The sequence below is a fragment of the Babylonia areolata genome, chromosome 33 (genome assembly GCF_041734735.1).
Source record: "Babylonia areolata isolate BAREFJ2019XMU chromosome 33, ASM4173473v1, whole genome shotgun sequence".
Lineage (NCBI taxonomy): Eukaryota > Metazoa > Mollusca > Gastropoda > Neogastropoda > Buccinidae > Babylonia > Babylonia areolata.
This window is the reverse complement of record NC_134908.1, coordinates 6452562-6477141: the sequence shown is the minus strand read 5'-3', so window position 1 is coordinate 6477141 and position 24580 is coordinate 6452562. Positions and strand designations below refer to the sequence as shown.

General features: G+C 41.4%; 1 protein-coding gene across 1 annotated transcript in view; it reads left to right on the top strand.

Annotated features, from left to right (window-relative positions):
- The window catches only part of LOC143276810 (C-C chemokine receptor type 1-like), a 47464-nt gene extending 33556 nt beyond the window's left edge, over window positions 1–13908 (top strand). Inside the window, exons 2-6 of the mRNA XM_076581462.1 lie at window positions 3769–3961; window positions 7484–7676; window positions 10350–10478; window positions 12618–12772; window positions 13374–13908. Coding sequence (XP_076437577.1) covers window positions 3769–3961; window positions 7484–7676; window positions 10350–10478; window positions 12618–12772; window positions 13374–13908 — 1205 coding nt within the window. The remainder of the gene's footprint in view (window positions 1–3768; window positions 3962–7483; window positions 7677–10349; window positions 10479–12617; window positions 12773–13373) is intronic.
- Window positions 13909–24580: the final 10672 nt, after the last annotated feature.

Sequence of the window (24580 nt, the reverse complement as noted above, 5' to 3'; positions counted from 1 at the left end):
ACACACGAAGGGGGTTCAGGCACTCGCAGATCTGCACATATGCTGACCTGGGAGATCGGAAAAAATCTCCACTCCTTTACCCACCAGGCGCCTTCACCGAGCTTCGAACCCGGAACCCTCAGATTGAAAGTCCAACGCTTTCACCACTCGGCTATTGCGCCCGTCTACAACAACAACAACAACGCGCATCCCCTCCCTTTTAAACAACGACAACAACAACAACAACGACAACGACAACAACAACAACAACAACGACAACAACAACAACAACAACAACAACAGCAACAACGCCCATCTCCTCCCTGTTAAACAACGACAACAACAACAACGACAACAACAACAACGACAACAACAACGACAACAACAACAACGACAACAACAACGCCCATCCCCTCCCTTTTAACCAACAACAACAACAACAACAACAACAACGACAACAACAACAACAACAACGACAACAACAACAACAACAACGACAACAACAACGCCCATCCCCTCCCTTTTAACCAACAACAACAACAACAACAACAACAACGACAACAACGACAACAACAACGACAACGACAACAACGACAACAACAACAACGACAACAACAACAACAACGACAACAACGCCCATCCCCTCCCTTTTAACCAACGACAACAACAACAACAACGACAACAACAACAACGACAACGACAACAACAACAGCAACAACGCCCATCTCCTCCCTGTTAAACAACGACAACAACAACAACGACAACAACAACAACGACAACAACAACAACAACAACAACAACGACAACAACAACGCCCATCCCCTCCCTTTTAAACAACGACAACAACAACGACAACGACAACGACGACAACAACAACAACAACGACAACAACAACAACACAACAACGACAACAACAACGCCCATCCCCTCCCTTTTAAACAACGACAACGACAACGACAACAACAACAACAACAACGACAACAACAACGACAACAACAACGCCCATCCCCTCCCTTTTAAACAACGACAACAACAACGACAACGACGACAACAACAACAACAACGACAACAACAACAACAACAACGACAACAACAACGCCCATCCCCTCCCTTTTAAACAACGACAACAACGACAACAACAACAACAACGACAACAACAACAACAACGACAACAACAACAACAACGACAACAACAACGACAACAACAACAACAACGACAACGACAACAACAACAACGACAACAACAACAACAACAACGCCCATCCCCTCCCTTTTAACCAACGACAACAACAACAACGACAACAACAACAACAACAACGACAACAACAACGACAACAACGACAACAACAACAACGACAACAACAACAACAACAACGACAACAACAACGACAACGACAACAACGACAACAACAACAACGACAACAACAACAACAACGCCCATCCCCTCCCTTTTAAACGACAACAACAACAACAACAACGACGACAACGACAACAACGATAATAACAATAACGACAACAACAAGGTTTCAGAAGACACATCGCAGGACATTTTCCGTCTTTATGTTTGCTTTTATTTAGAAATGAAAGCGCAAACAAACAAGATTCCAAATGAAGCCATAAGTTAACGTTAACTTCAATGAACCTTGGACTTATTTTGCAGTTGTTGTTGTTGTTGCTGATGTTTTTTGATTGCTGTTTTTGTTGTTGTTGTTTTTGGTTTTGGTTTTCTGAAGGGGGATTGGGGGGGTGGGGGGGATCTTTGGGGGGTTTTATTCGAAATTTCAGGAGATAGTTCTTATCACTGACGTTCTGCTTTCTATTGCAGTGCGTTAGTGTGCTGTGCGGAGTTGGGGGGACCGTTTGGAGTTGAAGGTAAACACATGAAAATGTTGGGAAGTATCTCTATCTTTTAACATGTGTGTGTGTGTGTGTGTGTGTGTGTGTGTGTGTGTGTGTGTGTGTGTGTGAGTATGTGTGTGTCTCTGTGTGTGTCTGTGTCTGTATCTATATTTCTGTGTGTGTGTGTGTGTGTGTGTGTGCGCGTGCGTGCGTGTGTCTGCGTTAGTGCGCGCGTGTGTGTGTGTACGAATATATTTTTTTTTTCCCCAAACAAATTTTATTCATTCAATTTTTGTTTATACTGCACAAATCTTAATATAACTAAATAATATAGCTAAACAGTAACAAATACAATACATTACATTAACTTACTGCATAGCAGGAGAAAAAAAGTGTAATAAGACAGAGACGTATACAGAAGAAGAACATAGGCATCATACGTGGTGCATATTTTACATAATTTTTTGTCACCGTTCTAACTATGCACTTCGCTACAGACAAAAAACAAAAACACTTTAAAAAAATAATAAAATAAAAAAAATGTTTGTTTTTTTAAAAACGTGATCACAAATAAATGAATAAATCTGTAAATAAATAAATTTGGGGAAAAAAAAAGAGAGACAAAACCTGGGGCATTTTCTTGGTATGCACAGGTAGGAAATTTCTTCATATGAGTGTCTCTACTGCACTTTTTCATCATCTAAATAGGTTATATAATACACTCGAGGTATGAATTTGTACCACCATAAGAAAAAGGACATAAAAATATCAACAATAAATACCAGAATAAAGTAACATAGAGGAAACATAAGGTCAGTTTCTTTCAGCTAATGCATTGTGAAACTAGTTTGACAAAGTTCATTGTTCTATCAGGTTCATGTATGGCAGCCATTTTATAACAAATTCATGCTTTTGCATGTTCAGTAGGTGTGCATGTTTTTGTTTTTTTCAGTTTTATATCTAGTCTTTAATACTGCCAAGAATATTTGGATATTTGGTCTAAGTTTGTTTATTCTGCATCTGTATATGAAGAATTTTCCAAGTAATAGGATAAGATCTAATAATCGAATATATAATTAGGTTGTGTTATATATATAATTATATATGTGTGTGCGTGTGCGTGCATGCGTGTGTGAGTGTGTGCGCTTGTGTGTTTATGTATGTAAAATAAATATATTATGTGCGTGTGCGTGTATGTCCGTGTGTGTGTGTGTGTGTTTGCGTGTGCGTGCATGCGTGTGTGAGTGTGCGCGCTTGTGTGTTTATGTATGTAAATATATGTGCGTGTATGTCCGTGCCTCTGTGTGTGTGTGTGTGTGTGTGTGTGTGTGTGTGTGTGTGCGTGCATGCGTGTATGAGTGTGCACGCTTGTGTGTTTATGTATGTAAAATAAATAAATATATGTGTGTGTGTGTGTGTGTGCGTGTGTGTCCGTGCATCTGTGTGCGTCCATGCGTCTGTGTTTTATTGGGGTTTTTCTTCTTCTTCTTCTTCTTCTTCTTCTTCTTCTTCTTCTTCTTCTTCTTCGCAGGATATCACCTGATGATAATGAGCGGCACAACGCACAACACCGCTGCTGCCATGATCACCAATCACAACAACAACAACAACAACCACCACAACCACCACAGCAGCAGCAGCAGCAGCAACAACAACAACACACCACCGACTGGTGCGAAATCTACCTCTCCATTCTTAACGCTCACGCTCGCGACCCTTCTACCACCGCCACCAACAACAATGACCCATCCTTACTAGCTAATCTCCTCAATAACAACAACCACGACGCCAACAACAACAACAACTACACCCTCAATACCTCCTCCTCCTCCTCCTCCTCCTCCTCTTCTTCCTCTCTCCCTTTCCCCCTCTCCCCTGCTCTAGCCAACTGCAGCCTCGAAGGTCACCCCCTCCAGCCATTTCTTCACCACAACCCCCCACCCCCGATAGTCTCCATGGCGCAAGGGTTCTACACTCACTGCGTTCCTGTCATCTTGGCCATCGGTCTTCTAGGCAACGCCGTGTCGCTGCGCGTGTTCGTCTCGCGCAGCATGCGACGCCTGGCGGCCACGACCTACTTGGTGGCGCTGTCGACGGCGGACATCTTGGCGCTCGTGTTCTACGTGTTTGTGGAGTGGTTGAGGTGAGAGAAGGGAAAGAAAGGGTGATACGGGGAGAGAGAGGGAGACAAGACAAGACAAATTCTTTATTTCGAGGATAGTAGATAAGCATTGGTGTGCTTTTTTTTTTACATCCAGTCCTCGCTCCTGAATAAGATCTACACTACACAGTACTAAATAAAATGAAAGCATGGTGTTAGTAGAGATACATAACAGAGGGGGAAAGATCAAAATAAAAAAACAAAACAACTACACACACACACACACACACACACACACACACACACACACACACACACACACACACACACACACACACACACACACACACATGGCATACAGACACTAGCATAGAAAAAAATGAACAAAATGAAAGAAATACACACACACAACACACACCGCACTACACACCAGAGTCGGGGATAGAGGGTAAGGTTCTCAGTCAACCATACAAATTTGACAAACAGTATCATTAAAAGGAACGATTTACATTACACGTTATGGCATAAGGTGGGAAAGGCAGTGGTTTTTTTTTTTTAAAGGCGGTTGGGCAATGGTGTTGTTTAATTGTTTCTGGGAATGAGTTCCATAGGGTGGCGCCTGAGTAAACCAGACTGGATTTGAACAAGTCAATTCTTGGAATTCTTGGATATGAGAGGGGGGGGGGGAGCGAGAGGGAGGGACACTGGACTCTGAAATGTTTGGTGTCATCTGTAAAGCTCTAGTGATGTAATAGTTGGTACAAGTCAGACCAAAAATGGTGCGAAACAGATAAAATGGAACAGAAAGGAAAAAGAGGGAGAGAGAGAGAGAGGGGGGAGAAAGTGAGGGATGAAGAGAGGGGGGAGAAGGAGAGAAAAAGGGGTAGAGAGGGAAGGATGGGGAGAGAGAGGGGGGGAGGGAGAGAGGGAAGGAGAGAGAGAGGGATGGGTAGAGGGAGAAAGGGGGAGAGAGGGAAGGAGAGGGGGAGAGAGAGGGAAGGAGAGAGAGAGAGAAGTGGGGGGGGGGGTAAGTGCTTGAGGTAAGGGAAGGGGGGGAAAGGTGACACAGAGAGAGAGGGAAAGAGGGGGTGAGGAAGAGGGAGAGAGAGACGGAGACGTAGGGAGAGAGAGGGGGAAGAGTGGCTGAAATGAGGGAAAGGAATGTGCTACAAAGAAATGAACTGAATTGAATCTGAATAATTGGGTAATTGAGTAAGCAAGACAATGTAGTTTCTTTGTTTGTTGTTTTGTTTTTGTCCAGCCCTCCAAGGGGAAATATAAAAAAAAATAAAGGAGAGAGAGAGAGGCAGACGGACAGACAGAGACAGAGGGAGAGAGAGATGGAGAGAGAGAGAGAGAGGTGGGAGAGAGAAAGGGGGAGAGAGGGAAGGAGAGAGAGAGAGGGGGGGAGTGCTTGAGGTGAGTGAAGGGGGGTAAGGTGAGGGAGAGGGGGTGATGAAGAGGGAGAGAGAGGGGGAAGAGTGGCTGAAATGAGGGAAAGGAATGTGCTACAAAGAAATGAACCGAATTGAATCTGAATAATTGGGTAATTGAGTAAGCAAGACAATGTAGTTTGTTTGTTTGTTGTTTTGTTTTTGTCCAGCCCTCCAAGGGGAAATATAAAAAAAAAAATAAAGGAGAGAGAGAGAGAGAGAGGCAGACGGACAGACAGAGACAGAGGGAGAGAGAACGAACGAACGAACGAACGAAATTGTTTTAATGAACTTTGGCCATGGACCACAATTCAAAACCAGGGGACTGGGGGTGGGCATGGGAAGGGGTATTATAACACTTGAACAGATGACACAATATCAAAATATTCATGGACTTGACATTAATTCTACTTAATTAGGTCTGAGTATATGATTTCTCCTTTTGATCGCATGGAAAATAAATTTTGATACATGGAAATTTCTCTGCTTGTTGTTTGATCGGAGAAGTGAACTAAGAGACATGTTTACACAGTCTTGAAGAAATTTTGTCCGTAAATCATTATATACAGAACAAACAAACAACAAATGGTATTCATCTTCTAGTTCACCTTGGCAAAAAGGACAATGCTTTAAAACATCATTTTCAGTGTACCTATTAACATTGTTATTTAAAGGAAGCACATTAAATCGGGCCTGAGAGAACGCCACTCTGAAACAATATTCATCAGCATTTGTTATGTATTTTTCTTTTTCAAATACAACTTTGAATGATCTGTAGCATGAGAAGGAGAGAGAGAGGGTGGGGGGAAAGAGACGAAGAGAGGGAGACGTCCTTGAAATGTAAGAAATGAAAACAGGAACGTTTTTCTTGTTGTTTTTTAATTATTCATTCATTCATTTATTTATTTGTTTATTTATTCATTCATATCGTTCATTTATTTATCTATTTATTCATTCAATCACTCACTCATCTATTTGCTTACTTATTCATTCTTTCATTTCTTTGTGTGTTTTTTCATTCATCGATTTGTTTGTTTCTTTATTCATTCAATCATTCATTTATTTTGTTTGTTTGATGGATGGAGTCTCCCGTCGGACCGACGGATGAGTAGGCAGGCAGGCTTATCTGTCGGTGTGTGTCCTCATATGGGAGAAGAGGCCGATTCTGGATGCGCAGCACTTCCCACAGATGTTGCAAGGGAAAACGTCTCCAGAAGTTGAGCCCTGCTTCCTTCGCTCACGCTTCTCCTTAATGGCCAGTGTTCTCTTGTTTTCAAACGTCTTTATGCCACTAGAGCACAGCATCCTCCAGCGAGAGCGGTCAAGGGCATCAGTTTCCCAGGAAGCGATGTCTATGTCACAGGCTTTGAAGTTTGTCTTCAAGGTGTCCTTGAAGCACTTGCAGGGTCTTCCAAGTTCGCAGTGGCTTACCTTGAGCTGACCATACAAAAGCATCTTCGGGATTCTGCTGTCTTGCGGACAACGTGTCCTGTTCAGCGTTGCTGGCACTGGATCAGCAGGCTTTCGATGCTGGGCAAGCCACTCTTCTCTAGGACCTGGAGGTTGGAGACCCTGTCTTGCCACTTTATTCCGAGGATCTTTCGTAGGCATCTCTGGTGAAACTGCTCAAGTTGTCGAATGTGACGGCGATACGTCGTCCATGTTTCACAGCAGTACAAGGTGGTCAGCACAACAGCTCTGTAGGTTTTGATTTTGGTGCTGAGCCTGATGCCTTTGTTGTTCCACAGCCTGTCTGTCAAAGGTCTGCCAAAGGCGGAGCTGGCCTTGGCGATGCGCAGCGTCACTTCTGCATCAAGGGCTCCGTTGTTGCATAGGGTGCTGCTGCCCAGGTAGCAAAACTTGTCGACTGACTTGATCTCTGTGTCATTGATCTTGATTGCAAGGAGGGGGGGGGGGGGGGCGTTGGGGGGGGGGGGAGGCACTGGCGTTCTGTGAGCTAGCTGGTTAGTACATGGACTCTGTCTTGCTGAGGCTGATGGTGAGTCCAAAGCGCCTGCAACTGTTTATTTATCTATTCATTTATTCATTCAATCATCCATCCACTCACCTACCAACCTACCCACCCACCTAGTACCTATCTATTCCATTCCCCCGCAAAATAAAATCCCAGATGGGGCTGGCCCCACCTGAAGAGTCAAGGCCCACGGCAGCAGCAGCAACAGGAGCCAGAGCTGCTTCACACTGACGGGGTGTGCCAGGTCCTGTTCTACCTGTCCTACGTCAGTCGTTTCCTCTCCGCCTGGTTCATCGTCACCTTCACCGTGGAGCGGTACATCGGGGTGTGCCACCCGCTTAGGCGAAAGGTGAGTGATTGATAAAAAAAAATAGATAAATAGATAGATAAATAACTGAATAAATGAATAAATAATTGAAAAGTTGTGGTGGTTGTGGTGGTTGTGGTTGTGGTTGGATGAGGTGGTGGTTGTCGTGAGGTTGGGTTGGGTTGGGTTGTGGTGGGATTCTCCTCCTCCGTTTTCTTCTTTTCCTTCTTCTTCTTCTTCTTCTTCCTCCTCCTCCTCCTCTTCTCCTCCTCCTCATTCTTCTTCTTCTTCTTCTTCTTCTTCTTCTTCTCCTCCTCCTCCTCCTCCACCTCCTCTGTCGTCTTCTTCTTCTTCTTCTTCTTCTTCTTCTTCTTCTTCTTCTTCTTCTTCTTCTTCTCCTTCTCCTTCCTCCTCCCCCTCCTCTTCTTCTCCCCTTCTCCTCTTCCTCCTCCTCTTCCTTCTCCTCCTCCTCCTCCTCCTTCTTCTTCTTCTTCTTCTTCTTCTTCTTCTTCTTCTTCTTCTTCTTCTTCTTCTTCTTCTTCAGTTTCTCCTTCTCATTTTCATTACCATCTGTACGGTTATCATTATCATTATCATCATCAGTATCTCCTTCTTCATTATCATCATCTATATGATTATAATTATCATCGTTATCATCATGATCGTTAACATCATCATTGTCGACCTGTATGACAAGGTCTCCTCCTCCTCCTCCTCCTCCTCATTCTTCTTCTTCTTCTTCTTCTTCTTCTTCTTCTTCTTCTTCTCTTTCTCCTTCTCCTCCTCTTCCTCCTCTTCCTCCTCCTCATTCGTCTCCTCCTCCTCCTCCTCCTTCTTCTTCTTCTTCTTCTTCTTCTTCTTCTTCTTCTTCTTCTTCTTCTTCTTCTTCTTCTTCTTCTTCTTCAACATGCAATCTGTGATTTATTTGCTGATGATACATCAATACAATATGCTAGTCACAATGTTGACGAAATTAGTTATCACCTGAATGCCAACATGAAATCTGTCGAAAACTGGTGTGATGCTAATGATATGGTCGTGCACCCTGAAAAGACAGAATGCATGTTAATTTGTCCTCGTCAGAAAAGACAGAACATAAAAGAAGCACAACTTAACATAAAATATAAAGACAATACTATCAAACAAGTTACTAAGCATATGCTATTAGGCATTACTATTGATCAAAATCTTTCGTGGCAGGAACATATTCATTGCCTCATAAAACAAGTATCATCTAGTGTATTCCAATTATCACAGATCAAACACTTTCTAGATAATCATTCTAGACGTGTGTTTTACTTTGCCTATATCCAGTCTCGCCTCAGCTATTGCTCGATTATTTGGGGTAAATGTCCTCCTTCTACATTAAAGCCACTTTGCTCTTTACAAAAACGTGCCATTAAGATGATTAACCATGTAAATACCACAGGTGGATCTGTGCACAATATGTACAAAGAACTTCAAATATTACCTGTTCATCTACTTATTAGATATAACACATTGATTCTTATGCATAAAATTGTTCATAACGCATGCCCACAATATTTAAAATCGTTATTGTGTTTCCAGTTCCAACGTAATTCAGATAGAGCTATTGTCCCAAAGCCTAAAATTGATTTATTTAAGATGAGTCTCTCATTTAATGGAAGCATCGAATGGAACATGCTTCCAAAGACATGTCGTCAAATTCCAGCCATATCTCTCTTTAAAACTAAGATAAGAATATTTCTATTCGATACATTTGATTAACCTACTCGCGGTCTTTTGCAAATGCTTGCTTGTACTCAGTCCACTAGCTGCCATGCCATGATGAATGAAAAATTGAATGTATGTGTATGTGTGAACAGTAAGTGCGTGTGTGTGTTTGTGTGTGTTTGAGTGTGTGGGCGTGAATGTGTACGTATGTCTTTGTTGCTTGTGTGTGTGTGTGTGTGTGTGTGTGTGTGTGTGTGTGTGTGTGTGTGTGTGTAAGTACCTATGTACATGTAATGTACCAATTGTTCCAGTTTTTCATCGCTTTGTTACCTTTAATAGACTATTCAAGTTCCTATTCTTATTCGTCGTTCTTATTATTTTATTTTATTTCAGTTTATTTCTTTATTTTTATGTTTTGTGTCGTTCGTTCTTTATTTTTTATGTCGTTAAATGGGCAGAATTGAAAAAAGGCCTTTACTGTGCCTAATTCTTTACCCATTAAAGATTCAATCAATCAATCAATCAATCAATCTTCAGTATCATCATCTGTATGATTATCATTATCATCGCTATCATCATCATCAATGACATCATCATTGTCAAGGACCTGTATGGAGGTCTTCTTCTTCTTCTTCTTCTTCTTCTTCTTCTTCTCTTTCTCCTCCTCCTCCTCCTTCTTCTTCTTCTCCTTCCTCCTCCTTCCTCCTCCTCCTCTTCTTCTTCTTCTCCTCCTCCTCCTCCTCCTCTTCTCCTCCTCCTCCTCCTCCTCCTCCTTCTTCTTCTTGTTCTTCTTCTTCTTCTCCTCCTCCTCCTCTCCCCCTTCTCCTCTTCCTCCTCTTCTTCCTTCTCCTCCTCCTTATTCTTCTTCTTCTTCTTCTTCTTCTTCTTCTTCTTCTTCTTCTTCTCCTCCTCCCCCCTCCTCTCCCCCTTCTCCTCTTCCTCCTCCTCTCCCCCTTCTCCTCTTCCTCCTCCTCCTCCTTCTTCTTCTTCTTCTGTATGATTCTCATCATCGTTGTCAAGGACCTGTGTGGGGGAGGCAGCCGGTCAGCCCAGAAGATCCTGGGCTCCGTGGTGGTCTTTGCCCTGATCGTCATGACCTTCAAACCCTTGCTGACCAGCCCCAGAGAGTTCCATACCCAGGATTTTAAGGTATTGGGTTGGGGGTGGGGGGGGATTGTGGGGGGCGTGTGGGGGGGAGGGTCGTCTTTGGGCTATGAAGGAGAGAGGGTTCGGATTGGAAAGGGGAGGGTGTAGGTATTGTGTGTGGGGGTGGGGTGTCGTCTTTGGGCTATGAAGGTGAGAGGGTGGGGTTGTGTAGGGGAGGGTGTAAGAATTGTGGGTGGGTGGGTGTGGGGGTAGTCTTTGGGCTATGAAGGGGAGAGGGTTGGGATTATATAGGGGAGGGTGTAGGGGTTGTGTGTGTGTGTGGGGGGGGTCGTCTTTGGGCTATGAAGGGGAGAGGGTTGGGATTATATAGGGGAGGGTGTAGGGGTTGTGTGTGTGTGTGTGGGGGGGTCGTCTTTGGGCTATGAAGGTGAGAGGGTGGAGTTGTATAGGGGAGGGTGTAAGAATTGTGGGTGGGTGGGTGTGGGGGTAGTCTTTGGGCTATGAAGGGGAGAGGGTTGGGATTATATAGGGGAGGGTGTAGGGGTTGTGTGTGTGTGTGTGGGGGGTCGTCTTTGGGCTATGAAGAGGAGAGGAGTGGGGTTGTATTGGGGAGGGTGTGGTGTGGTGATTGTGTATTGGGGAAGGGGAGGAAGATCGTCACCACGACTTTCAAACCCTGACTGAAAAACCCAAGAGAGTTTCACACCCAGAATTTAAAGGTATTAGGGTGGGTGAAGGTTGGGGCGTGCAAGAGCAGAGGGGTGGGGTTGTACAGGGGAGAGTGTGTGGATTGTGGATGGGGAAGAGACGGTCATCTGCATGACTTTCAAAACCTTACTGACCAACCCAAGAGTATTTCACACCCAGGATTTGAAGGTATTAGGGTAGGTCGAGGTGGGTTGGGGGTTAGTTTGTGAAGGGGAGAGGGGTGGGGTTGTATAGGGGTGGATGTGGGGTTTGTGTGTGTGGGGGGGGGGGGAGGAGGATCGTCGCCATGACTTTCCAATCCTTACTGGCCATCCCAAGAGAATTCCACACCCGGGATTTAAAGGTACTGGGGCGGGTCAAGGTTGGGGTGTGCAGAGCAGAGCGGGTGGGGTTGTACAGGGGAGGGTGTGTGTGGATTGTGTGTGTGGGAAGGGGAGGAGGATCGTCGCCAAGACTTTCAAACCTTTACTGACAAACCTAAAAGAGTTTGCACACCCAGGATTATGAAGGTATTGGGGTGGGTGGAGGTTGGGGTGTGTAGGGGGTGGATACAGGTGGGACTGTATTGGGGAGAGTGTGGGGATCGTGTGTGTGTGGGGAGGGGAGGGAGGGGTGGGGGTGGGGGACTTTTAAAGGTATTGCTGACCAGCCCTAAACAGTTCTACAACCAGGAGATGCAGGTGCACAAACACGCAAATGCACAACCGTGTATTGCAGGTGTACCTGTGTCTTCTTCAGACAGAGAATTGTGGTGCAGATGTACCGGTGTGTCCTCCAGACATTATAATCGTGGTATTGGTATATCGGTGTGTCCTTCAGATGTATAATTGTGGTGCAGATGTACTGATGTGACCTTCAGACTTATAATTGTATTGTAGGTGTACCATTGTGGACTTCAAACATATAATTGTATTGTAGGTGTACCGATGTGGACTTCAAACATAATTGTATTGTAAATGTACCGATATGGACTTCAAACATATAATTGTATTGTAGGTGTACCAATGTGTTCTTCAGACATATGATTGTATTGTAGGTGTACCGATGTGGATTTCAGACATATAATTGTGGTTTCTCGTGTGTGCTTCAGACATATGGGTGTAGGTGTACTAATGTTCCCTTCAGACATATAATTTGCGGTGCAGGTGTACCGATGTTCCCTTCAGACATTATAATTGTGGTGCAGATGAACCGATGCCTCCTTCAGACATATAATAGTGGTGCAGATGTACGGATGTGCCCTTCAGACATGTAATTGTCGTGCAGGTGTACCGGTGTGTCCTTCAGACATATAATTGTGGTACAGATGTACCGATGCGTCCTACAGACATACAATTGTGTCACAGGTGTACGTACCGGTATATCCCTAAGACATTATAATTGTGGTGCAGATATACCGGTGTGCACTTAAAGACATCATAATTGTGGTACAGATGAACCGATCCGTCCTTCAGGCATGTGTTTGTGGTGCAGGTGTACCGGTGTGTACCAGACCCTGAGCGCCCTTTGCTGTCCTTTGTGTTGGACAGTGTGTACGGGCTCAGCATCACCGTCATCCCTTTCCTCATCATCACCATCCTCAACGTCCTCATCATCCGGAAACTGCTCCATCGTCACAGACGATACAGGTAGAGTAAGTCACTGTCAAAGTCAGGGTCAAAGTCACGTCAAAGGTCAAAGTCACTGTCAAGGTCAGGGTCAATTTCAGGTCAAAGTCACTGTCAAAGTCAGGGTCAAAGTCACTGTCAAAGTCAGGGTCAAAGTCACTGGCAAAGTCAACGTCATCATCCAGAAACTGCTTCATAGTCACAGATCATACAGGTAGAGTGAGTCACTGTCAAAGTCAGGGTCAAAGTCACTGTCAAAGTCAGGGTCAAAGGGGTGGAGGGGGGCGTTTTGTGGAACATTGGTGGTGCTTCAAATTGCAGCATGATAAAAGTTATGCATTATTATTATCATTATTATCATCATCATCATCATCATCATTATTATTATTATTATGGTGGTGGTGGTGATGATGATGATGATGGTTGTTGTTGTTGTTGTTAGTAGTAGTAGTAGTAGTAGTAGTGTTGTTGTTGTTATCAATAGTAGTAGTAGTAGTATAGTAGGATCAGCATTTTTTTTTTTTTTACTACTACTACTACTGCTACTACTACTTTTATTATCATCATCATTATCACCCCCACCCCCTTTTTTATTATTAAAAAAAAACAAAAAAACTAACAGGCGTTGCCACGTGGTGACGGAGGAGAGCATCATCAGGATGGAGTTCACCGTCATCCTCCTCGTCGTTTCCTTCGTCTTCATCGTCCTCAACCTCCCTTACTGCTTCGTCTGGTCCAAGCGGTTCCTGCTCTCCAAGAAACGGGACCTCTACGAAGCTCCCACCACAACTTCGTCCTCCTCCTCCTCCTCTTCCTCTTCCTCTTCCTCCTCCTCCTCTTCCTCTTTCTCCTGGGACGATCTAGGACCGGAGTTTGATCACTACGAGGGAGTGCTGATGATCACGCGCGTCATCTTCTACGTCAACTATTGCGTCAATTTCTTCCTGTACAGCGTCACAGGGGCGTACTTCCGCAAGGAACTTAAGATTCTCGTCTTCTATCGAAGTCCTGCTGCTGGCGGTGGCGGTGGCGGTGGTGGGGGGGAGGGTGGGGGTGGTGGTGGGGGGGAGGGGGGGAGCGGTCGTGGCTACCTCCCGACCTGTTCCCGTAACGGGCGGTCCAGTCCCCCGACCCCACCTCGCCAGTCTTGGCTGTGAAGGATTTGTTGTTGTTGTTTGTTGTTTGTTGTCGCTGTTGTTGTTGTTATTGTTGTTGTGGACACCTCCCTAACCCCCCCGCCCCCATCCCCCCCCCCCCCCCCCCCCCCCCCCCCCCCCCCCCACACACAAGAATCAAGAATATTTAATGCTCTCACCCCTTTTGGGGGCCATGGAGGATATTATATAACAGCAGTAGTATCTTACACCAAAATTAAACATAAACAATTGAAATAACGTAACTATCAGAAACAGAATACAAACTGTATGAAACACAACATAAATGATGATAGTATTTTTTCTGGTATTTAAACCTCAGGAGAGATCAGACTACGTTGCTCATCTTTGCAACGTTACTTAAGTTTAACCAAATTGTCTTGGCTGTATGAAACAATCGTTGGCCTTTTTTTTCTCTGACGTTGTATTTTTCATGTGTTTTTTTTTTTTTTTTTGTTTTGTTTTGTTTTTTTGTAAGGTGTGTTTTTTAATTACACGTCATAACCGTGTAATACGTCATTTACTTAAATGAGGTCACATGAGTCATCATGTAACCATTTGTTCTCCTTTCAGCATCAATGATCCGAAGTAGATGACTCCTTTGTGCAGCAGCCCACAACAACCTCCAGCAACACCTCACACACACACACACACACACACACACACACACACACACACACACACACACACACACACGTATTGTCATGATAATTGATTTCTGAAAGAAAGAATCGTAATGAATGTTGTTGCTTTTTTTATTTTATTTAAACCTCAGAGACAAAATGCATGTACGTGTATCTGAGTCAACATGCTTTCTTTTCTTTTCTTTTTTTTTCTTTCTTTTTTTTAACTACAGTGAATTTGTTTTCTTTTACTTTTCCCACAAGGCCTGACTAAGCGTGTTGGGTTACGCTGGACAACCCTTTTCTTGCCCGTAGATTCTTTTACGTGTGCTAAATGCATGCTGCACAAGGAACCTCGGTTTATCGTCTCATCCCAATGACTGGCGTCCAGACCACCACCACCACCACTCAAGGTCCAGTGGAGGGGCAGAAAATATCGTTGTTGTTGTTGTTGTTGATGTTGTTGTTTTTTTCTTCTTTTCTTCTCTTCCCCCAAATGTATGTTTGGTTGTTTCGTTGTTGTTGTTTTGTTTTTTGTTTTTTTGGTGGTCTCTTTGAATACATTGAATTTGTCCTATTTGCGTTTTGGGGGGAAAAATAGCCACTCACTTCTGACATATATACATTGGTACAATGTTGTATATCTTGTCTGCTACTTCCCCCCCCCCATCCCTTTTTTTTCCTTTCTCCTTCCAAATGTATGTTTTCTTCTTGTTGTTCTTGTTTATGTTGTTTTGTTTGTTGCTGTTTTCTAAATACTGTGAATTTGTTGCTGTTTTCCTAAATACAGTGAATTTGTTGCTGTTTTCTTAAATACAGTGAATCTGTTGCTGTTTTCTTAATACAGTGAATTTGTTGCTGTTTTCTTAAATACAGTGAATTTGTTGCTGTTTCTTAAATACAGTGAATTTGTTGTCTGTTGCTGTTTTCTAAATACAGTGAATTTGTTGCTCTTTTCTTGATACAGTGAATTTGTTGCTGTTTTTTTTCCAAATACAGTGAATTTGTTGCTGTTTTCTTAATATAGTGAATCTGTTGCTGTTTTCTTGATACAGTGAACTTGTTGCTGTTTTCTTGATACAGTGAACTTGTTGCTGTTTTCTAAATACAGTGAATTTGTTGCTGTTTTCTTAAATACAGTGAATTTGTTGCTGTTTTCTAAATACAGTGAATTTGTTGCTGTTTTCTTAAATACAGTGAATTTGTTGCTGTTTTCTAAATACAGTGAATTTGTTGCTGTTTTCTTAAATACAGTGAACCTGTTGCTGTTTTCTAAATACAGTGAATTTGTTGCTGTTTTCTTAAATACAGTGAATTTGTTGCTGTTTTCTAAATACAGTGAACCTGTTGCTGTTTTCTAAATACAGTGAATTTGTTGCTGTTTTCTTAAATACAGTGAACCTGTTGCTGTTTTCTAAATACAGTGAATCTGTTGCTGTTTTCTTAAATACAGTGAATTTGTTGCTGTTTTCTTAAATACAGTGAATTTGTTGCTGTTTCTTAAATACAGTGAATTTATTTCTGTTTTTCTTAATACAGTGAATCTGTTGCTGTTTTCTAAATACAGTGAATTTGTTGCTGTTTTCTTAAATACAGTGAATTTGTTGCTGTTTTCTTAAATACAGTGAATTTGTTGCTGTTTTCTTAAATACAGTGAATTTGTTGCTGTTTTTCTTGATACAGTGAACCTGTTGCTGTTTTCTAAATACAGTGAACTTGTTGCTGTTTTCTAAATACAGTGAATTTGTTGCTGTTTTCTTAAATACAGTGAATTTGTTGCTGTTTTCTTAAATACAGTGAATCTGTTGCTGTTTTCTTAAATACAGTGAATTTGTTGCTGTTTTTTGATACAGTGAACCTGTTGCTGTTTTCTTAAATACAGTGAACCTGTTGCTGTTTTCTAAATACAGTGAATCTGTTGCTGTTTTCTTAATACAGTGAATTTGTTGCTGTTTTCTTAATACAGTGAATTTGTTGCTGTTTTCTTAATACAGTGAACTTGTTGCTGTTTTCTTAATACAGTGAATCTGTTGCTGTTTTCTTAATGCAGTTAATATGTTGCTGTTTTTTTGTGTGTGTTTTTTTTTTAATGCAGTGAATTTGTCCTGTTTGCGTTTGAGATAAATGCCCACTCTCTTTTTGGCATGTACACTTTGTTATAATGCTGCATATCTTGTATGTCTGGTTGTTGTTGTTGTTCTTCTTCTTCTTTCTATTCTTTTCTTTTCTTCCTCCAAATGTATGTCTTATTAATTAATTAAACTAATAAAAATGTCTTATTAATTCATTAATTAATTAACCAAACAGTTTGGTGTGGCCGTTGTAGATTAAAAAAAAACAAAAAAACTATGAGCACAATACCAAATGTTATTCACATGTGCGTGTTAATTACATTAAATAATTATGTAACATTTTCATGAGCCCACATGTATGTGTGTGTGTGTGTGTGTGTGTGTGTGTGTGTGTTTGGCATTGTTTTGTTCCTATGGTTGATTAGCACTTTCGTTCCTGCCTAAATGAATAGACAGACAGACAGACAGATAGATAGATTGGCTGATAGACTGGAAAATAGACATATGGATACATAGAGACACAGACAGACAGATAGATAGATAGATACATAGATAGATAGATTGGCAGACAGGCAGATTGGTAAATAGGTCAATCAATCAACCAATCAATTAATAAATTCATAGATAAACAAATCAATCAATCAATAAACGAACAAATAAATAAACTAATACATAATTTCTAATTAAAAAATGATATCATAAAATAAACACGAAATCTGAGCAAATAAACAAACGAACAAATCAATAAAAAATTGATACATAATTTCTACGAATAACAAAAATGAAACAAACAATGGGATGGAAACAAATATTCAAAGGAACAAATAAATGATGAAATTATACATAATTTCTTTTTTTCTTTTTTTTTTTAAATGAAATGAAATAAATAGGGAATCGAAATGAAGCCGTGATTAAAAAAAAAAAAAAATAAAGCTTATTGCCAATTATTTGGCTTCCTGGAGAGACGAAATAAGGAGAGAATAGTGGAGGGGTGGGTGGGTGGATGGGGGGTTTGAGGACAGAGAATGTGGCGATGAGGGAGGGGGTGGGCGGGGGGGGGGGTTATGGGAACAAGAGGGTGGGTGGAAGGGGGGTGGTGGTGGTGGTGGAAGTAGTGGTAGAGACTCTGAGAGAGAGAGAGAGAGAGACGATGGTGGTGGTGGTGGTGGTGGAGACACTTTGAGAGACAGACAGAGAGAGAGAGAGCATGGGGGGGGGGGATAGGGAGCGAGAGAGAGAAAGATGGACAGAGAGAAAGAGACGGAAATAGAGGAAGAGAGACAGACTGGGAGAGAGAAAGAGAGAGAGTGTGGGTGGGTAGAAACAGAGAAAGACACAGAGAGAGAAATGTCGGGGGGGGGGGGGGGGGGGGGGTAGAGACAGGGAGAGACATAAAGAGTGAGAGAGAGAGGGGGGGAATAGAGAGAGACAGACAGACAGACGGAGAGAGGAGAGAGACACACGCAAAAAGATACACAGAGAGAGAGACATTAAGAGAGAGACAAAAAGACAGAGAGAGAAAAAAAACATACAGAGAGAGAGACAGAGACAAAAAGACAGAGAGGGAAAAAAACATACAGAGAGAGAGACAGAGAAGAGAGACACACGCAAAAACATACAGAGAGACATTAAGAGAGAGACAAAAAGACAAAGAGAGAGAGAGAAAAACATACAGAGAGAGACAGACAGACAGACAGAGAAGAGAGACACAAGCAAAAAGATACAGAGAGAGAGAGAGACAGAGACAAAAAGACAGAGAGAGGGAAAAAAACATACAGAGAGAGAGACAGACAGAGAGAAGAGAAACGCACGCAAAAAGATACAGAGAGAGAGAGAGAGACATTAAGAGAGAGACAGAGAGACAAAAAAAACAGAGAGAGAGAGAAAAAAAACATACAGAGAGAGACAGACAGAGAGAAGAGAAACACACGCAAAAAGATACAGAGAGAAAGAGAGACAGAGACAAAAAGACAAAGAGAGAGAGAAAAAAACATACAGAGACAGACAGACAGAGAAGAGAGACACAAGCAAAAAGATACAGAGAGAGAGAGAGACAGAGACAAAAAGACAGAGAGAGGGAAAAAAACATACAGAGAGAGACAGACAGACAGACAAGAGAAGAGAGACACACGCAAAAAGATACAGAGAGAGAGAGACATTAAGCGAGAGACAGAGAGAAAAAGCATACAGAGACAGACAGACAGAGAAGAAAGACACACGCAAAAAGATACAGAGAGAGAGAGACAGAGACAAAAAGACAAAGAGAGAGAGAGAGGAAAAAAACACACAGAGAGACAGACAGACAGAGAAGAGAGAGACAAGCAAAAAGGTACAGAGAGAGAGAGAGAGAGATTAAGAGAGAGACAAAAAGACAAAGAGAGAGAAAAAAACAGAGACAGACAGACAAGAGAAGAGAGACACACGCAAAGATACAGAGGGAGAGAGAGAGGCATTAAGCGAGAGACAGAGAGAAAGAAAAAAAACATACAGAGAGAGACAGACAGGCAGACAAGAGAAGAGAGACACACGCAAAAAGATACAGAGAGAGAGAGAGAGAGAGAGGCATTAAGCGAGAGACAGAGAGAAAGAAAAAAAAACATACAGAGAGAGACAGACAGGCAGACAAGAGAAGAGAGACACACGCAAAAAGATACAGAGAGAGAGAGAGAGAGAGAGAGGCATTAAGCGAGAGACAGAGAGAAAGAAAAAAAAACATACAGAGAGAGACAGACAGGCAGACAAGAGAAGAGAGACACACGCAAAAAGATACAGAGAGAGAGAGAGAGAGAGAGGCATTAAGCGAGAGACAGAGAGAAAGAAAAAAAAACATACAGAGAGAGACAGACAGGCAGACAAGAGAAGAGAGACACACGCAAAAAGATACACAGAAAGAGAGAGACATTAAGAGAGAGACAGAGAGACCAAAAAAACACAGAGAGAGAAAAAAAAACATACAGAGAGAGACAGACAGAGAAGAGAGACACACACAAAAAGATACAGAGAGAGAGAGAGGCATTAAGAGAGAGACAGAGAGACAAAAAAACAGAGAGAGAGAGAGAGAGAGAAGAAGAAAAACATACAGAGAGAGACAGACAGAGAAGACAGACACACGCAAAAAGATACACACAGAGAGAGGCATTAAGAGAGAGACAAAAAGACAGAGAGAGAGAAAAAAAACATACAGAGAGAGAGAGACAGACAGAGAAGAGAGACACACGCAAAAAGATACAGAGAGAGAGAGAGAGACAAAAAGACAAAGAGAGAGAGAGGAAAAAAAACATACAGAGAGAGAGAGACAGACAGACAGAGAAGAGAGACACAAGCAAAAAGATAGAGAGAGAGAGAGACAAAGAGAGAGAAAAAAAAACATACAGAGAGAGACAGACAGAGAAAAGAGACAAACGCAAAAAGATACAGAGAGAGAGAGAGAAGCATTAAGCGAGAGACAGAGAGAGAGAAAAAACATACACAGACAGACAGACACATACAGAGACAGAGACATGGGGTGAGGGGGGAGTGGTGGGGGAGAGAGAGGCTTGGACTCAGACGTTTCATTGTACATAATTGTGCCACATGGGGTATCAGGTTTTCGACGGCAAAGGATTGCTTTCTGGTCACAGCACATCTCTCTCATCGCTCTGTCTCTGGCTCTGTGTGTGTGTGTGTGTGTGTGTGTGCGCGTGTGTTTGCGTTTGTGTGAATGTGTGTGTGTGTGTGTGTTTACGCGTGTTTGTGAGTTTGTGCGAACGGTGTGTGTGTGTGTGTGTGTGTGAATGCGTGTGGAAATGTGTGTGTGTGTGTGTGTGTGTTTGAATGCGTGCGTGAATGTGTGTGTATCGTTCGTCTTCAGTTTAACGTCTTACCACTTGAAGTGATATTAGAATGTGTGTGTGTGTGTGTGTGTGTGCGTGTGTGTGCGTGTGTGTGTGTGTGTGTGCGTGTGTGTGTGTGTGTGTGTGTGTGTGTGTGTGTGTTTGAATGCGTGCGTGAATGTGTGTCAGTGTGTGTCAGTGTGTGCGTGGGCACGTGTGTGTGTGTAAATGCGTGCGTAAATGTGTGTGTGTGTTTGAATGCGTACGTGAATATGTGTGTGTGTGTGTGTGTGAATGCGTGGGTAAATGTGTGTGTGTGTGTGTGTGTGTGTGTGTGTCTGCACAAGATAGCCTCCCTCCCCTGCCTCTTCCTTGTCTTCAGTTTCTCCAGTTTTAGAGTTATGCACGCGTGTGAATGACTGGTGTGAAAGCGCTTTGATTTGTCTCTGCACAAGATTTAGCGCTATATAAATACTACCATTATTATTATTGTTATAGTGAGAGAGAGAGAGAGAAAGCTCTGGACCCTAAGATATTTTCGACAATATCCACATTTCTTCCCTTGTACTCTTTTGCAATCACTTTCGTTTCAAAGACGGAAAAAGTTGTTAATGGGTTAAAAAGAAAAGTGATAGATATAATACGCTACATTTCTTCCCATCTCGAATGCCGTAAAGAAGGCCAATTAATTCTAGAGTGGAGGGGAAATTATGTAGGGTATAATATTTCAATGTTGTTCTTTTTAATCAATTTGCAACGTTTTTTCTTTGTCTTAAAAACGAACCAGTACCGTAAAAGGGAACATAGTGTGGATATTTTGAGTGTGATTTCTATCTATCTGTCTATCTATCTATCTATATATATATATGTATATATCTACCTATCTGTCTGTCTGTCTGTCTATCTATCTATCTATACACGAAACAGTACACGAGAAGCAATTTGGGTATTGCCAGACTGTGATGTCTACTATCCATCTGTCTATCTATCTATCTATCTATCTATCTATCTATCTATCTATCCATCTATCTATCTATCTATCTATCTATCTATCTATCTATCTATATGTATATATGCTGCTTGTTTTCTTCCACTATTATGATGTACGAAATAAACGTTTGTGTGTGTGCGTGTGCGTGCGCGTGTATGTGTGTGCTTGCGTGCGTGCGTGCGTGTATGTATGTGCGTGTGTGCGTGTGTGTTTGCGTGCGTGTACGAGTGTATGTAATTGTGCGTGCTGGTGCGTGCGTGAGATATATATCATTGTATGTTCTTACGAACTGCTAGATATACACGCGAGCACGTACCAGTTTCTGGGTATGTGATTGCACGCGTGCGTGTGTGTGTGTGTGTGTGTGTGTGTGTATGACCACGTGTGCGTCCGCATGTCTATTGGAACACAACCACGACTTTTCCTGGCATTAATGTCCACGAGCTATGAACGTCATCGATATTATCATTGTTGAGTGACAAATATTGTTTCCAGTTTTGATGACCATCGCCACCATCATCATGTTATTGTTGAGTGACAAATATTGCTCCCTGTAATATGATCGCCATCCTCATCATTGTTATTGTTGAGTGACAAATATTGTTCCCTGTAATATGATCGCCATCATCATCATTGTTATTGTTGAGTGACAAATATTGCTCCCTGTAATATGATCGTCATCATCATCATCATGTTATTGTTGAGTGACAAATATTGCTCCCTGTAATATGATCGCCATCCTCATCATTGTTATTGTTGAGTGACAAATATTGTTCCCAGCAATATGAATATCATCATCATTGTGTTATTGTTGAGTGACAAATATTGTTCCCTGCAATATGGTCATCGTCATCATCATTGTTATTGTTGAGTGACAAATATTGTTTCCCTGCAATATGATCGTCATCATCATCATTGTTATTGTTGAGTGACAAATATTGTTTCCCCGTACTATGAACGTCATTATCATCGTCATCATTATTGCTGAGTAACAAATATGGTTTCCTCTACTATGTACTTGTTTATCATCATCATTATTGGTGTTGCTGAGTGACAAATAGTGTTTCCTGTACTATAGACACCCGTAATCATCATTATTATTATCACTGTTGAGTGACAAATATTGTTTCCTAATATAAAGACATCAATATTATTATTGTTGAGTGACAAATATCGTTTTCCTGTTCTGTGAACAGAATCATAATCATTTTTATTGTTGAGTGACAAATATTGTTTCCTGTTCTACGGTATCCACCATCATCATTTTTATTGTTGAGCGACAAATGTTATTTCCTGCTCTATAAACATTGTCATCATTAGCATTGTTGTTGAGTGACTTAATATGGTTTCATGTTATATGGACACCACCACCACCATCATCATCATTATTGTTGAGCGACAAATGTTATTTCCTGCTCTATAAACATTGTCATCATTAGCATTGTTGTTGAGTGACTTAATATGGTTTCATGTTATATGGACACCATCATCATCATCATTATTGTTGAGCGACAAATGTTATTTCCTGCTCTATAAACATTGTCATCGTTATTATTGTTGTTGAGTGACAAAATATGGTTTCATATTATATGGACATCATCATCATCATTATCATTGCTGAGTGACAACTATTGGTTCCTGTTATATGGAGATCATCATTATTTTGTTGTTGAGCGACAAATGTTATTTCCTGCTCTGTGAACATTGTCATCATTATTACTGTTGTTGAGTGACAAATATGGTTTCATGTTCAATGTACGTCATTATCATCATTATCATTGTTGAGTGACACATATTATTTCCTGTTCAATGTACGTCATTATCATCATTGCTGTTGTTGAGTGACACATATTGTTTCCTGTTCAATGTACGTCATTATCATCATTGCTATTGTTGAGTGACACATATTGTTTCCTGTTCAATGTACGTCATTATCATCATTATTATTGTTGAGTGACAAATAATGTTTCCTGTTCAATGTATATCATTATCGTCATTATCATTGTTGAGTGACACATATTCTTTCCTGTTCAATGTACGTCATTATCATCATTGCTGTTGTTGAGTGACAATTATTGTTTCCTGTTCAATGTATGTCATTATCATCATTATTATTGTTGAGTGACAACTGTTGTTTCCTGTTGTATGGAAATCATCATAACCAGTATCATTGTTGTGTGACAGATATCGTTTCCTGTTCCAAGGACATCATCATAGTCATTATTGTTGAGTGACAGATATCGTTTCCTGTTCCAAGAACATCATCATAGTCATTATTGTTGAGTGACAGATATCGTTTCCTGTACCAAGAACATCATCATAGTCATTATTGTTGAGTGACAGATATCGTTTCCTGTACCAAGGACATCACCATAGTCATTATTGTTGAGTGACAGATATTGTTTTCTTGTTCCAAGGACATCATCATAGTCATTATTGTTAAGTGACAGATATTGGTTTCTGTTCCAAGGACATCATCATAGTCATTATTGTTGAGTGACAGATATTGTTTTCTGTTCCAAGGACATCATCATAGTCATTATTGTTGAGTGACAGATATCGTTTCCTGTACCAAGAACATCATCATAGTCATTATTGTTGAGTGACAGATATCGTTTCCTGTTCCAAGAACATCATTATAGTCATTATTGTTGAGTGACAGATATTGTTTTTTGTTCCAAGGACATCATCATAGTCATTATTGTTGAGTGACAGATATTGTTTTCTGTTCCAAGGATATCATCATAGTCATTATTGTTGAGTGACAGATATCGTTTCCTGTTCCAAGAACATCATCATAGTCATTATTGTTGAGTGACAGATATCGTTTTCTGTCTTATGGACATCATCGTCATTACTATTGTTGTGTGATCAGTACTGTTTCCTTGTTCTATGAACATCATCATCATCGTCATCATAATTCTATGGACGTTATCGTCATTTAGTGTTATTGTTGAGTGGCAGAATATTGTTTCCGGCCCGTACTACGGACTTCATCATTATCATTATTGTTGTTGAGTGACAAATATTGTTTCCTGTTATATGGACATCATCATCATCATCATTATCATTATGGTTGTTGAGTGACAACTATTGTTTCCTGTTCAATTAACATCATCATCATCATCATTATTGTTGTTGAGTGACAAATATATTGTTTCCTGTTATATGGACATC